General features: G+C 43.8%; 1 protein-coding gene across 1 annotated transcript in view; it reads left to right on the forward strand.

The window, feature by feature from the left end:
* LOC126298157 (Golgi-associated plant pathogenesis-related protein 1-like) overlaps nucleotides 1-16,569 on the forward strand; it is a 374,557-nt gene that overhangs the window by 24,714 nt on the left and 333,274 nt on the right. Inside the window, exon 2 of the mRNA XM_049989467.1 lies at nucleotides 8,949-9,003. Within this exon, the coding sequence (XP_049845424.1) occupies nucleotides 8,949-9,003 (55 nt within the window). The remainder of the gene's footprint in view (nucleotides 1-8,948; nucleotides 9,004-16,569) is intronic.

Consider the following 16,569-nt stretch of genomic DNA (forward strand, 5'->3'; position numbering starts at 1 on the left):
CCCCGTGCTAATCCATACATCAAATGGGCATCTGCCAACTCCGCATTTGTAAACATTGCACTGACTGCAAAACCACGTTCGTGATGAACACTAACCTGTTGATGCTATGTACTGATGTGCTTGATGCTAGTACTGTAGACCAATGAGTTGCTGGCAACACAAGCAGCGAAGTCAACATTACCTTCCTTCAATTTGGCCAACTGGCGGTGAATCGAGGAAGTATAATACATACTACGAAACTAAAATGAGCTCTAAGATGGAAATTAAGTGAATCCGGACACATGTCGACATAACATCTTTTCTTTATTTGTGTGTGAGGAATGTTTCCTGAAAGTTTGGCCGTACCTTATGTAACACCATATATATATTTCAGCAGGATAATGCACGACCGCATGTTGCAGGTCCTGTACGGGCCTTTCTGGATACAGAAAATGTTCGACAGCTGCCCTGGCCAACACATTCTCCAAATCTCTCACCAATTGAAAACGTCTGGTTAATGGTGACCGAGCAACTGGCTCGTCACAATACGCCAGTCACTACTCTTGATGAACTGTGGTATCGTGTTGAAGCTGCATGGGCAGCTGTACCTGTACATGCCATCCAAGCTCTGTTTGACTCAATGCCCAGGCGTATCAACGCCGTTATTACGGCCAGAGGTGGTTGTTCTGGGTACTGATTTCTCAGGATTATGCACCCAAATTGCGTGAAAATGTAATCACATATCAGTTCTAGTATAATATATTTGTCCCATGAATACCCGTTTATCATCTGCATGTCTGGTGTAGCAATTTTAATGGCTAGCAGTGTATTAACTGGTACAATAAAACACGAAGAATAACCAGTACTCCAAAGGACACTGACCACCAGGCTGTTGCATGGCGGTAGCAATCAGCGCGGGCCAGGGTAGTGCTGTCGCTACTGGAGTACAGGTTATTCTTCGTGTTTTACTGTCTCTATTTATACATATCGATAATACAAATATCACTCTAGACTAATTTGGGCTCGCTCTTTCGAATAGACACGTAAAATTTCGTTTTAAAAACCATTTTGTTTGTAACGGGAAACAAGCCGACGCTTTCCATTGGAAACGTGCATCGAATGAAAGACGTGACGAGCAGTATTTGTTTGGGCTGACCAAAGCTACATATTGCAAAAACGAAACGGGAAATATGTGCCGAGACGCCAGAGAAAATACGCCTGATGATTCATAGGGGAGACACAAAAATGGCTCTGAGCACTGTGTGATTTTAACTTCTGAGGTCGTCAGTCCCCTAGAACTTAGAACTACTTAAACCTAACTAACCTATGGACATCACACACATCCATGCCAGAGACAGGATTCGAACCTGCGACCGTAGCGGGGAGACACACAGTATGTAAATAATATACCTTCCAATATGACAGTTTATTCTTAAATATTTCAGTTTACTAATTACATTAGCTTGGCAGTGAAGGACGTTGAGTACTACATAGGCAACGTATCAAATACTACATTTCAAGGGATAAGTTCATGGCTTGTTGAAAATAAGTTCATGCTAAATCATAGAAAGGCACAGTTTTCACAATTTCTAATACACAATTCAACTAAAACTGACATTTTGGTGCACAGATAGGCATATAATTCGTAAGTGTGAACAATTTCAAGTTCTAGGTGTTCAGATAGATAGCAAATTGTCACGGAAAGCCCACGTTCAGGATCTTGTTCAGAAACTGAATGCTGTTATACTTACCATTAGAAATGTATCTGCAGTAAGTGATATTCCAACACTAAAAGTAATCTACTTTGCTTATTTTCATTCGAATATGACTTGTGGCATTATACAGGGATTATGACACTGGCGTCGCAACATATATATACACTCCTGGAAATGAAAAACGAACACATTGACACCGGTGTGTCAGACCCACCATACTTGCTCCGGACACTGCGAGAGGGCTGTACAAGCAATGATCACACGCACGGCACAGCGGACACACCAGGAACCTTGGTGTTGGCCGTCGAATGGCGCTAGCTGCGCAGCATTTGTGCACCGCCGCCGTCAGTGTCAGCCAGTTTGTCGTGGCATACGGAGCTCCATCGCAGTCTTTAACACTGGTAGCATGCCGTGACAGCGTGGACGTGAACCGTATGTGCAGTTGACGGACTTTGAGCGAGGGCGTATAGTGGGCATGCGGGAGGCCGGGTGGACGTACCGCGGAATTGCTCAACACGTGGGGCGTGAGGTCTCCACAGTACATCGATGTTGTCGCCAGTGGTCGGCGGAAGGTGCACGTGCCCGTCGACCTGGGACCGGACCGCAGCGACGCACGGATGCACGCCAAGACCGTAGGATCCTACGCAGTGCCGTAGGGGACCGCACCGCCACTTCCCAGCAAATTAGGGACACTGTTGCTCCTGGGGTATCGGCGAGGACCATTCGCAACCGTCTCCATGAAGCTGGGATACGGTCCCGCACACCGTTAGGCCGTCTTCCGCTCACGCACCAACATCGTGCAGCCCGCCTCCAGTGGTGTCGCTAGAGGCGTGAATATGTGCTAACAAAACTAACGGGGTTCCGTTTAAAAAAACGTAGGTTTGTGTTAAAAAACATAATTCCGTGCATTTTTTATGGTTTGTATTAACCAATTACACAAGCCACTCTCCTCACTTTTGGTCTGTGGAATCGATTCGTCAGTATTTGACGTGGTTTACGAAATATATCCAGCGGTAATGACTCACCCTATATATAAACACTCCTGGAAATTGAAATAAGAACACCGTGAATTCATTGTCCCAGGAAGGGGAAACTTTATTGACACATTCCTGGGGTCAGATACATCACATCATTACATCGACAGAACCACAGGCACATAGACACAGGCAACAGAGCATGCACAATGTCGGCACTAGTACAGTGTATATCCACATTTCGCAGCAATGCAGGCTATTATTCTCCCATGGAGACGATCGTAGAGATGCTGGATGTAGTCCTGTGGAACGGCTTGCCATGCCATTTCCACCTGGCGCCTCAGTTGGAACAGCGTTTGTGCTGGACGTGCAGACCGCGTGAGACGACGCTTCATCCAGTCCCAAACATGCTCAATGGGGGACAGACCCGGAGATCATGCTGGCCATGGTAGTTGACTCACACCTTCTAGAGCACGTTGGGTGGCACGGGATACATGCGGACGTGCATTGTCCTGTTGGAACAGCAAGTTCCCTTGCCGGTCTAGGAATGGTACAACGATGGGTTCGATGACGGTTTGGATGTACCGTGCACTATTCAGTGTCCCCTCGACGATCACCAGAGGTGTACGGCCAGTGTAGGAGATCGCTCCCCACACCATGATGCCGGGTGTTGGCCCTGTGTGCCTCGGTCGTATGCAGTCCTGATTGTGGGGCTCACCTGCACGGGGCCAAACACGCATACGACCATCATTGGCACCAAGGCAGAAGCGACTCTCATCGCTGAAGACGACACGTCTCCATTCGTCTCTCCATTCGTCCCTCCATTCACGCCTGTCGCGACACCACTGGAGGCGGGCTGCACGATGTTGGAGCGTGAGCGGAAGACGGCCTAACGGTGTGCGGGACCGTAGCCCAGCTTCATGGAGACGATTGCGAATGGTCCTCGCCGATACCCCAGGAGCAACAGTGTCCCTAATTTGCTGGGAAGTGGCGGTGCGGTCCCCTACGGCACTGCGTAGGATCCTACGGTCTTGGCGTGCATCCGTGCGTCGCTGCGGTCCGATCCCAGGTCGACGGGCACGTGCACCTTCCGCCGACCACTGGCGACAACATCGATGTACTGTGGAGACCTCACGCCCCACGTGTTGAGCAATTCGGCGGTACGTTCACCCGGCCTCCCGCATGCCCACTATACACCCTCGCTCAAAGTCCGTCAACTGCACATACGGTTCACGTCCACGCTGTCGCGGCATGCTACCAGTGTTAAAGACTGCGATGGAGCTCCGTATGCCACGACAAACTGGCTGACACTGACGGCGGCGGTGCACAAATGCTGCGCAGCTAGCGCCATTCGACGGCCAACACCACGGTTCCTGGTGTGTCCGCTGTGCCGTGCGTGTGATCATTGCTTGTACAGCCCTCTCGCAGTGTCCGGAGCAAGTATGGTGGGTCTGACACACCGGTGTCAATGTGTTCGTTTTTCATTTCCAGGAGTGTATATATATGTTGCAACGCCAGTGTCATAATCCCTGTATAATGCCACAAGTCATATTCGAATGAAAATAAGCAAAGTAGATTACTTTTAGTGTTGGAATATCACTTACTGCAGATACATTTCTAATGGTAAGTATAACAGCATTCAGTTTCTGAACAAGATCCTGAACGTGGGCTTTCCGTGACAATTTGCTATCTATCTGAACACCTGGAACTTGGAATTGTTCACACTTACGAATTATATGCCTATCTGTGCAATCAAAATGTCAGTTTTAGTTGAATTGTGTATTAGAAATTGTGAAAACTGTGCCTTTCTATGATTTAGCATGAATTTATTTTCAACAAGCCATGAACTTATCCCTTGAAATGTAGTATTTGATACGTGTCATATGTAGTACTCAACGTCCTTCACTGCCAAGCTAATGTAATTAGTAAACTGAAATATTTAAGAATAAACTGTCATATTGGAAGGTATATTATTTACATACTGTGTGTCTCCCCCGCTACGGTCGCAGGTTCGAATCCTGTCTCTGGCATGGATGTGTGTGATGTCCATAGGTTAGTTAGGTTTAAGTAGTTCTAAGTTCTAGGGGACTGACGACCTCAGAAGTTAAAATCACACAGTGCTCAGAGCCATTTTTGTGTCTCCCCTATGAATCATCAGGCGTATTTTCTCTGGCGTCTCGGCACATATTTCCCGTTTCGTTTTTGCAATATGTAGCTTTGGTCAGCCCAAACAAATACTGCTCGTCACGTCTCTCATTCGATGTACGTTGCCGATGGAAAGCGTCGGCTTGTTTCCCGTTACAAACAAAATGGTTTTTAAAACGAAATTTTACGTGTCTATTCGAAAGAGCGAGCCCAAATTAGTCTAGAGTGATATTTGTATTATCGATATGTATAAATAGAGACAATAAAACACGAAGAATAACCTGTACTCCAGTAGCGACAGCACTACCCTGGCCCGCGCTGATTGCTACCGCCATGCAACAGCCTGGTGGTCAGTGTCCTTTGGAGTACTGGTTATTCTTCGTGTTTTATTGTACCAGTTAATACACTGCTAGCCATTAAAATTGCTACACCAGACATGCAGATGATAAACGGGTATTCATGGGACAAATATATTATACTAGAACTGATATGTGATTACATTTTCACGCAATTTGGGTGCATAATCCTGAGAAATCAGTACCCAGAACAACCACCTCTGGCCGTAATAACGGCGTTGATACGCCTGGGCATTGAGTCAAACACAGCTTGGATGGCGTGTACAGGTACAGCTGCCCATGCAGCTTCAACACGATACCACACTTCATCAAGATTAATGACTGGCGTATTGTGACGAGCCAGTTGCTCGGCCACCATTGACATGACGTTTTCAGTTGATGAGAGATCTGGAGAATGTGCTGGCCAGGGCAGCAGTCGAACATTTTCTGTATCCAGAAAGGCCCGTACAGGACCTGCAAGATGCGGTCGTGCATTATCCTGCTGAAATGTAGGGTTTCGCAGGGATCGAATGAAGGGTAAAGCCACGGGTTGTAACACATTTGAAATGTAACGTCCACTGTTCAAAGTGCCGTCAATGCAAACAAGAGGCGACCGAGACGTGGAACCAATGGCACTCCGTACCATCACGCCGGGTGATACGCCAGTAGGGTGATGAATACACGCTTCCAATGTGCGTTCACCGCGATGTCGCCAAACACGGATGTGACCATCATGATGCTGTAAACAGAAACTGGATTTATCCGAGAAAATGACGTTTTGCCATCGTGCACCCAGGTTCGTCGTTGTGTACACCATCGCAGGCGCTCCTGTCTGTGATGCAGCGTCAAGGGTAACCGCAGCCATGGTCTCCGAGCTGATAGTCTATGCTGCTGCAAACTTCATAGAACTGTTCATGTTCGAGGTGTAGCAGTTTTAATGGCCAGTAGTGTTCAACAGATAGAACGATTATCAAACTAGACTAATTTGGGATCGCTCTATCGAATCGACACGTAAAATTCAGCTTTAAAAATCATTTTGTTTGTAATGCGAAACAAACTGACGGTTTCTGTCAACACTGCGCAAAGTACAAAAAACATTATGATTGGTATTTGTTTGGGATCATTCAATGTATAGAATGCAGTAGCGAAGTTGCAAATATCTGTCGAAATAGCAGAAAAAATGTGGCTGTATATTAAGAAAGAGAAGAAACGTTAGTGGTCGCAGCACTGACCGCTGAGACGCCCTTCCCCCACCCCCATTAACCATGCTACAATCAGACGACACCTCGTAAATTTTCTCATTACTGTGGAGAATGGACTTTTGGTTTCTGTTTTTAATGTACGAGAGGAGCCAATTGTGAGCTACTTCTCTTACTCCATAAACGTCCATGTTCGGCACCTACATTTTATGATAAACACAATGAAATTAATTAGTGAAATCGAAGAAGACGCCTAGTATTGGCAACTTATTGTTTAATCCGTCCACTGCCTCACAGAGAAAAGAGCATATAGTGTTTTAAGTTGTACCTTTTTGTGTGTGAAATCTTATGGGACTTAACTGCTAAGGTCATCAGTCCCTAAGCTTACACACTACTGAACCTAAATTATCCTAAGGACAAACACACACTCCCATGACCGAGGGAGGATTCGAACCTCTGCCGGGACCAGCCGCACAGTCCATGACTGCAGCGCCTCAGACCGCTCGGCTAACCCGGGCGGCCAGTTGTACCTCTTCTGAAACCAAACTGTACGTTTGACAGCGAATTACGTGAACCGAAATGATCAATTACCGTTAACCGCTGAGGTGATAGTCACGGGACAGCAATCTGCACATATACAGATGGCGATAGTATCGAGTACACGAGGTATAAGAGGGCAGTGGGCAGTGCACTGGTGAAGCTGTTCTTTGTACACAGGCGATCCGTGTGAAAAGCTTTCCGAAGTGATTATGGCCACACCACGGGAATTAACAGGCTTTGAACGTATAATGATAGTTGGAGCTAGGCGCATAGCCCTTTTTATTTCGGAAATCGTTGTGGATTCAGTATTATGCGATCCACAGTGTCAAGGGTGTGCCGGGAATACCACATGTCAGGCATTACCTCTCACCACGGAAATCACAGTAGTCAACGGCCTACACTTAACAACTGAGAACAGCGGCGTTTGCGTAGCTTTGTCAGTGCTAACAGACATGCAACATTACCTGAATTAACTGCAGAATTCAATGTGGGATGTAGAACGAACGTATCTGGTAGAACAGTGCGGCGAAATTTGGCGTTATGGGCTATGACAGCAGACAATCGACGCAACTACATTCGCCAACAGCACGAAATTGCCTGCCGCCCGTCTCCTGGGCTCGTGACAATATCGGTTGCCCTGGTCAGATGAGTCCCGATTTTAGCTGGTAGGCTTCGAGTGTGGCGCAGATCCCACGAAGCGATGGACCCAAGTTATCAAAAAATGGTTCAAATGGCTCTGAGCACTATGGAACTTACCTTTTGAGGTCATCAGTCCCCTAGAACTTAGAACTACTTAAACCTAACTAACCTAAGGACATCACAAACATCCATGCCCGAGGCAGGATTCGAACCTGCGACCGTAGCAGTCGCGCGGTTCCAGACTGTAACGCCTAGAACCGCTCGGCCACTCCGGCAAGCCCCGAGTTATCAACAAGGCGTTGCGCTATGTCACCGGACCACAGTTGTTCTGGACAATTCGAGCGAATGATTTGGCCCACCCACATCACCCGACATGAGTTCCATCAAAGAATTATAGGACATAATGTAGAGGTCAGTTCGTGCACAAAATTCGGCACCGGCAACACTTTCAGAATTAAGGTCGGCTATAGAGGCAGCGTGGTTCAATATTTCTGTAGGGGATCTCCAACGACTTGTTCAGTCCGTGCCTCGTCGAGTTGCTGCATTACGTCGGGCAGACACGTTATTAACAGGCATCCTACTAATTTTGTCGCTTACATCTACATCTACATTTATACTCCGCAAGCCACTCAACGGTGTGTGGAGGAGGGCATTTTACGTGCCACTCTCATTACCTCCCTTTCCTGTTCCAGTCGCGTATGGTTCGCCGGAAGAACGACTGCCGGAAAGCCTCAGTGTATATCAGTCTCCAGTAACTTTCTCAAACACCGTCGGCATACAAATAGAGCAAACTTGTCTGAATTATCCCATTCTTCTTTTTTATAGAGCGTTTTACTACTGAGTGCTTTAATCGTTTAGGAAAATGAGCATTCGTAAAGAAAAAAAATTAGAAAAATGGCTGTGCACTGTGTCTACAGTTTTCGAGACGTATACGAATAATTCATCTTGGCGTAGTAGGCAGTTTGACATATGGAGAAATTGTGAGAGATGAGAAGAGCAGGCGTGTGCGCCGGGAGCCGGCGTGGCGTGCGGGCAGCGGCGTGAGGCCAAGGCGTGGAGCGTGCGCGCTGGCGCCGGCGGCCGATCGATGCGCGGCTGTGGCGGCGGGAGATGCTGGGCCAGTGACGCCATGGAACCCGCGCCGGCCGGCCGCAGGCTGCTGTCCGCCGCCGTGGCCGCGCCGCCCGCCGCGGCCGCCGCCCCCGCCGCCTCCGCCGCCGCTGCGGCCGCCGCCTCCGCCGCCCCTGGCGGGGTCGAGGCCCTGCCGTTCAATTTCGCGCCCGGGTGCGGCACGCACGGCCCGCGGCCCAGCCGCCGGCGCGAGGAGGCGAGCGCGCTGCGCAACCTGCAGAGACGCGTGGGCGCCAGCATGCTGGCCAGGCCCACCCCCGCGCCCGCCCCCGCGCCCACCCCCGGGCCCAGCACCGCCGACACCCCGCCGCCCCTCGACAACCGGCCGCAGCTGTTGCTGCAGCGGGTGAGTCGCGTCCCGACCGCTCTCACGTCGTCTGCTCTCTCCTCGATCCTTTCATTCGCAAATTAGAGGCGCCACAAGGCGGGAAACCGACCAGATCCTGAGTGCAGAACACGAGCAGTAATTCTGTAACCGGACAGATGATCTACGTTGAGAACTGCAGTTGATCTCATCATCCCAGTCGCAGCGGTGTACGGTGATACCGACGCCCGACTCTTTCCATGTGCTTAGATCTTTCCGGCCATATACCTCTCCTCTTTGTTATTGAAGACAACGGAATAGGCGGGAAAACAATGGTGACAACACAGCAGAAATACAGGGGGGCGGGAATACACCCTCATATCTGGGTGTGGCTGTTCGAGTTTTGCGTAGTTGTAAGTTGTTGTTACTAGCTACCAATGCGCGGGTCGGTTACTTTCGTCCGTGGTAGCACGGGGCAGCGGACGACCGCGCATGCGCAAGTCACTCCTCCAAGCGTGGATGTTGCGAATAATCTTTCCAGATTAGCCATGTTATAACACCGGCAACAATTTTCAATTTCTGCCCGTTGCGAGACTACCTACTATGTTTGCAAGGAAAGAAGAGTAAAACAAATCTGGCATTTTTGATCTCAGAGTATCGTCGCTGTCTCAAAAGACGGACGTCGCCGGTTCGAGTCCTAGTTAAGTCATAGTAATGGAATTTAATATAGCGGTACTGAGTGTCCATAGAAAGTTCGAATTTAACAGGAAAGAAATGATCGCGTAGTATATTTATGTGAGTGTGATTCCATACCAATTAATTAGGCCGCTCGTCGACACTAGTGTGCCAATAAAACAAACTGTTGTGTAGCTAAAGCCAATAATTAAAAAAAGACTGCAGATACCAATTTTTAGGCAATAGATGCAAAGGCCACCAAGCACGAAATATTATGTAGTGGAGCGTATATTAGACAGTCGTTTGCGTAAGGGATATTTCGCATTCGTAAAAAGTTAGAATTGAAAATACTACATTCTGTAATTGAAAATTTCAGTATATAATTGCTGTTTTGTGAACAAGCAAATCAAAATATTAGGGAATTTACGTTTTGCCCGCTGTATGACATCCTTATGTTATGCATAAATGTGACAGATTTTGTCTATTTCCCTTCCTGATGTGGCAAGAACGTTCGTAAATACAGGAGAAATGGTGCCTGTAAACTCAATAACAACATATGGTACAAAATAAAGTACACCTCACTGTTTCCTGACGGAAAAGATGTTTCGGAAAGTGTTTATTGAATGTTTACTGCTCCGTGTCACCGAGATCCGATCGTTACGGCGGACGGCAGCAGTGATGCGAGCGGACTGTCAGCGTAATGAGTCAAGTAAACGAATCTGGTCGGCCGACTGAAAACAATGACCAAACGACACACAGGTTCTCGACGAGCTTCGCAGGCAGACGCCAAAATATAGGGACGAGGTGCACACAGTAAAGAACCCTCTTAAAGTTTTCGAGTCGTGATCTCGGTGCAGAGCTTCAAAGCCCATTGTCTCACCATACATATCGGCCAATGATAGGATAGTAATTCTAAGTGTAAAAAAGTACCCAAATTCGTTCATGTTTTTTTTCTTTTCTTTTTGACATCAGTCTTCTGACTATTTTGATGTGGTCCGCCAACATTTAATCTCCTACGTCAATCTCTTAATCTCAAAGTAGCACTCCGCTATTTGTTGCATATATTCCAACCGCTGCTTTCTCTTCAATTTTTCCCTCTTTGCAGGCCCCTTTAGTTCCATGAAAATTATCTCCTGGTGTCTTAAAACATATGCTATCATCCTGCGCCTTTCTCTCCTCATTTCCTATCACACCGCTTAACTTTCAGCACCCTTCTGGAACACCACATCTCAAACGTCTCGTTCCTCTTCTTTTCCGGTTTTCCACAGTTCGCGATTGACTTCCATCCAGCGCTTTGCTTCGGATGGAAGTTCTCAGAAATTTCTTTCCTAAATTAAGGACAATGTTTGATATTAGACTTCTTTTGGCCCTGTGCCTAAGCTATTCTGATTCTTATGCCTTCCTTTGCTTCGATGGTAATGCGTTATTTCGCTTCTAAGGGAGCAGAATTCCTTTTCGTATGATGTGTAATGCGCAACTTTGATGTTAAGTTTCTTTCTAACTTTACTTTTTCTACGGCTGAATACTTTTGTCTTTCTTGCTTTACTCTCAGTTCTCATTCTGTGCGCAGTAGTTTGTTCATTCCATTCAACAGGTCCTGTAATGCTTCCTCTCTTTCACAGAGATCAGCAATTTCATCAGCGAATCATATCTTTGGCATCATTTTACCTTAAATTGTAAACTCACTTATCGTTGTTTATTTTATTTTATTTATTGCCTTTTCGATATACAGGTTCAACACTAGAGGAAAAAACTGCAGCACTCTCTTACGGCCAATTTAAACCGAAATATTCTCTCTTAGTTTTTCATTCTTATTTTTTCTTTTGATAAGTGTGCCCTACATTTCTACAACATGTAGAAAGTTTAACAAATCCAAGTACTAAATCACTCATACTAAAAGGCCATTAATCTGAAAAGTTTACGCATATTTCACGTTTACAGTGTGATTTTCTCTTCAGAGGTCATTATAATACGCACCGGTTTACACGTTCAATTACTGGATCAATTTGTAGTAAAGGGCATTGGCAAATTATCACATTCGTATGTAATCCCCTCTAGACGAAGATGTGTTTCAGCAGGAATATCTTTATAGATGAGTAGTGCGTGATGATTTGGCTCCTGAATCACTCGTTACTAGAATTACGGAGTAAAAAGTCGACGAATAAGCTGTTAAAAGCCATTCGCTCAATAGCAGCATCTCATTAGTCGAAACAAACGCAGCATCTTCCAGAATAAAGTAGTATTTATCAATCCAATTACATTAGTCTTGTAGACTCATCCATATAAAGTCTGGAAAAGTACGTCATTTGACGAGTGGAAATTAAGTGCTGTAGCTCTGCAACATCAGTTTTGTTTGGAGCAATTTTTCTGCCACTTACGTGTCGTAAGATTTTATGTGCCGTGTCCTGTGAAACTGTACTGGAAACAGAACCATTATTTAACTATTTATAAAGTGATTGTTAAAATGTCCATAAGTAAATATTTATTATAGAAGAACGCCAATTGAAACCGACTTAAAAAAGATCGTATTCTGGAGTCTGTTGGTCATCCTTTCGGTAAAGGATCTAAGATAAAACTGTCAAAGTAATCGCATATTCTCAAGTATGTAACCAAATGCTTGTCTCTCAGGACAGTTATTACAGCTCAGAGAGACAAAAAGATAAAATTATTACTTAATTTTATTGGTGCGAAACGAAATAATATGTGTGATCCGTGACTATGACTGATGATGAATAGCTTTGGCTTGTAATAAGCTAAGGTCTCAAATAGGTCTCTCATAATGCTGTATTTTCTAAGACTGGCAACATTATGAGATGGTGGCTATGTGGTAATGGAAAGAGTGTGTGAGCGAAATTAAGAGAGCAACCTGTCACTGCCATTTAGTCTACAGTTCTACAAAACAGAAGTTGCACACATAAGATGTGATTTGTTCCTTAAAGAATGTGATCAGGCGGCTATAGTTTTTATTGTACTTGATAAAAATAAATCAAATATTTTTCAAAAAAAAAAATTATGCCAATAGTGCAGGCATTCAACCAAATTTTGATCGGTGTGGCCCGAAATTACTCGTAATTTTCTGATAGGGACTCACACCCCACTATCAACAACTAAATGGCAACGACATTGTACAGGAAGTATATTGTAAGCAGGTTCAAAGACGTCAACGACCCTCTTTTATTAAGGTAAATGAAGTTAACAATAACGTCTGGTTCCTGTTTCAATTTCAGTAAGAAATTGCCTAAAGGTGTCATAAACCACGTGTTACAATAGAAACAAAAGCAAAAACAAAATTAATTTTATGATTTTCTAGTTGAGTGGTCAGTAGGTCAAAAAATATGAATAGAATTCTGAGGAATTTTTCAACTGGTTCTCATTAGTTAATGTTGCCTATGAGATAGGGCCAGAATTCTGTGCACGATGACTAAAAAGTGCTATAAATAACACGACGTAATTCGTTATCAGCGCCTGCTTTCGTCATGATTAAGTCACCAAATTGTGATTTAACGAGACTAGGCATTTAATGTTTTGTACCTTCTAATGTAGTTCGTTTTCTGTCTCTGTAAGCAGAGACAACAGCGAAGCAGTATGGACATCCAGTGAATAAACTTGACAACAATGTCTCAGAAAAAAATTCGGCTTGGTAAACACACAGAATCACGGAAAACGTTATTTGATTATTCACGCAAACCATAGAGACTTAAGTGGTGTGCAAAGTATTATTGCGCTATGGAAGGCCAATAATAGTCATGGTCGTCTACCTGCGAGCCACATATTATACTAACCAATTTTATGCCATTGCAATTAGTTATTGGCAAGTGGCAAACAGGGCATTATGGCTTTTTCTGAATGCCACGTAACATATTCCAAATATGTGCCTTATTATTAATCATACTTACAACTTATACTATTACACAACATTGTGAAAGATTACAAGCAACTGATTGGACAGTGTATTACAACCCTGTATATCACTCGTAAAATCCGTATTATAATATACAATATCGGTATTACGCAAGTTTAAAGATTTTGGAAATGTAATATTGATGAAGTTCTATGTCTGATACAAACTTATGCCTGTTATAAAAGAGTTGTTATTTTCTACGTGAAAATCAGTGCAGTATCTGTCAGGAGCCGTATTTTAAGTTGCCAGTAATTCAGTCACTGTCTCTAATGGCATTTTTACCTCATAAGAAAATCCCATTGACATTTGAAAGTCGTTTCTGCACCTAAAACAGCCGAAATTACATAAAAATAAAGCTATAGGGCATCATTTGCATCTGATCAGCGCCACAGCTTACTTAAACAAAGATAGTACGTTTCCAGCTCCGTAGACGATACTACTGAGATGTACGTCAGGTTGCTGGAAACGTATGATAAAGTGTTTCCAGTTGGAAATATTCCATAGTCGTCAGATACTGACAATCATTTTTTGTTAGAATAAACACAGTTGCAATTGTCACTGATTAAGAATATTAATTTGCAAGAACATTACATATCTGACAAAAAGACCTGCATATCGCTGAATATTGCAATTTGAAAGTCAATTTTTATCAAAGTTTTGTATTGTTTATTTAACTGGTCAATATAGAAAAGACGTAGGAAACTTTCCACAATTTTACTTTGTTGTTATAAATAACGATGCATAACTTATTACACACTGATATTCAATAGATTTATAGGCCATAAATTTTTGTCGGTCTATAGAGAAATGCTACATTTATACATACTAGTCACATTTATTTCCGGTGGAAACATGTTAGATGGTACTAGCTTTTCACGTTCGTTGTCTCCATTCTTTGAATATAAGGTAAACATTGGGCTGTCAGGTACGTTTGCTCTACGAAATAGTGAGAATGCTCACACAACCTGAGCTAACAATCGTCTGGAAAAGCATCTACCGTCTATTGAAATATCTTCAGAATGCCCGGGATTGTTCCGTGGCCAACGTCAGTAGATTTGTTAGGATTAAGAAGAGTTTCGTGTGGTTAAGGGAAAGTTAAAAATTTCGTAAAGTAATTCAGTCAGTGTTTAATACAGCTGTTCTGCAGCATAAGTATGACGAACACTTTATATGATATTTTTTAATTTTTAAAAACCTATGATAACTATGAGTATGGAATGAACATTGTCTGAAGAAAGCTGTATAGCATACCCATACTTTCAGATGAATTCAGTAGTTAGGAACTGATGAGTCCAATATCAGCAGTAGGTTACGTTTATAAACAACCACAGAACATTCTTTATTTGCACAATTTGTTCAATTTTCTCAATGGTGACGGCTTATGATTAAGTAGGAAAATAACATTCATTGTTGTTTGACACAGAAATCCTCAACTGAGTTCAGGGTTAGAGAATTTTCTTTTTATTTGCTACTAATTATACCGTTATGCTTTCCTTTTATTCATTATCTGCTTGGAGAGCAACTTCTGTTAACCTATGCGACTCGTAGGGTACATTCATATGGGTTCAGACTTTAGTCTATGAGTTTTACTTGTATCGTTTAGTTATCAACCGTACAATTCAGACCGATGACCTCAGCAGTTCGGTCCCTTAGAAATTCACACACAAACGCCTACAATTCAAGTAATGAACAATGTTCCAAAAATACATTTTTCGCGTGTCCGTACTGCAATCTTAAATCTCTATTAAACTTCTCTATCATAACCATAATAGACAATTTTAATTTCTGCTCTTCTACTCAACTTCGTCTTGTGGCTTGCCTGAACATCATATTTAGATAATCAAAAACATATCTAACGTTGACTAGTCTCACATTCCACAGTCACACTTTCAATGTAACTGCTACATACCATCATACCGTGATCCAAATTCTTTTAATTCTACAGATTGCTAGAACATTCTAAAACAATAATCCCACATTTCCCACATTAGGGACTGCAATTTTACATTTGAGTTTTGCAAGTCACTGGTAAATGAAACGGTGAAAGGGGGAACGGGGGGGGGGAGGGGGAGGGGGAGGGGCTGAGTGGGTATTCTATTTCATTGGATAGCTGGGTCAGGATCGAAACAAGAGTTTCCCAATGTGAATACAGTGTCTTAACTACTGGGTGGTTATAATTAAAATGCGGTAGTCACAGAGCTCCAGTGTGGACTGTAATCGTCGTACGGCAGCGAAACTTGGTAGATATTCTAATGCATTAATGCGGAACCAATTTTGGCTATCAGGTGCAAATCAGGCACTGTACTGCGTCTCGTCGACGCCTCCATTGTTCATATTGAAAAACTTGTGTAATTGACTCTTAATAATAACATCAACATTATGTCTTTCTCGTTTGTTTGACCTTTTCTGCCCACGTCTCGTTCCTAATCGATTACATGTGGAAACATGTCTATATATCTTTCCTGCAGTCACAGAGCCAATTTGTACCATGTGGGCGAAATTGGAACTAATTTTTTTTTCAGCGTAAATCGATTCCACATTAACGCATTAGAATATCTGCCAAGTTACGTTGCCATACTATAATTACGTTCCACACCGGGCCTCTGTGAGTAGCTACACTTTAATTACAACCAATCGATATTTCACATTCGTCAGTGAAAGAGTTTTTCCACTCTGTATACAATTATTTAAACGCTGTGGTTGCAGTGTATAATTACTCTACGTGTCTGAGCTGAGATTAGTTCCTGAAACTTTAAGAGAATCTTTTCATGAGATAAACGATTCATTCTGTAAGTTAATGCCATTGTAGACTGCTCAACATTCTTACGAATTTGCATAAAGCAACGATCATCTGCAATCTCCACTTCAGATACTTGATGAATATCACCTCATTGTTTTGCCAGGCAGGGATACTGCGTTCTTAAACGGTATTGCAGGAAAGTATTTTGCAGATATTTGAACTTAAATTTGACTCTGTGTTGCCGTTGAAACAATTCCTCTTCGTACAGTGCCTGTAGCTGAACGTTATTAAC

The sequence above is a fragment of the Schistocerca gregaria genome, chromosome X, assembly GCF_023897955.1.
Source record: "Schistocerca gregaria isolate iqSchGreg1 chromosome X, iqSchGreg1.2, whole genome shotgun sequence".
NCBI classification, from domain to species: Eukaryota; Metazoa; Arthropoda; class Insecta; order Orthoptera; family Acrididae; genus Schistocerca; species Schistocerca gregaria.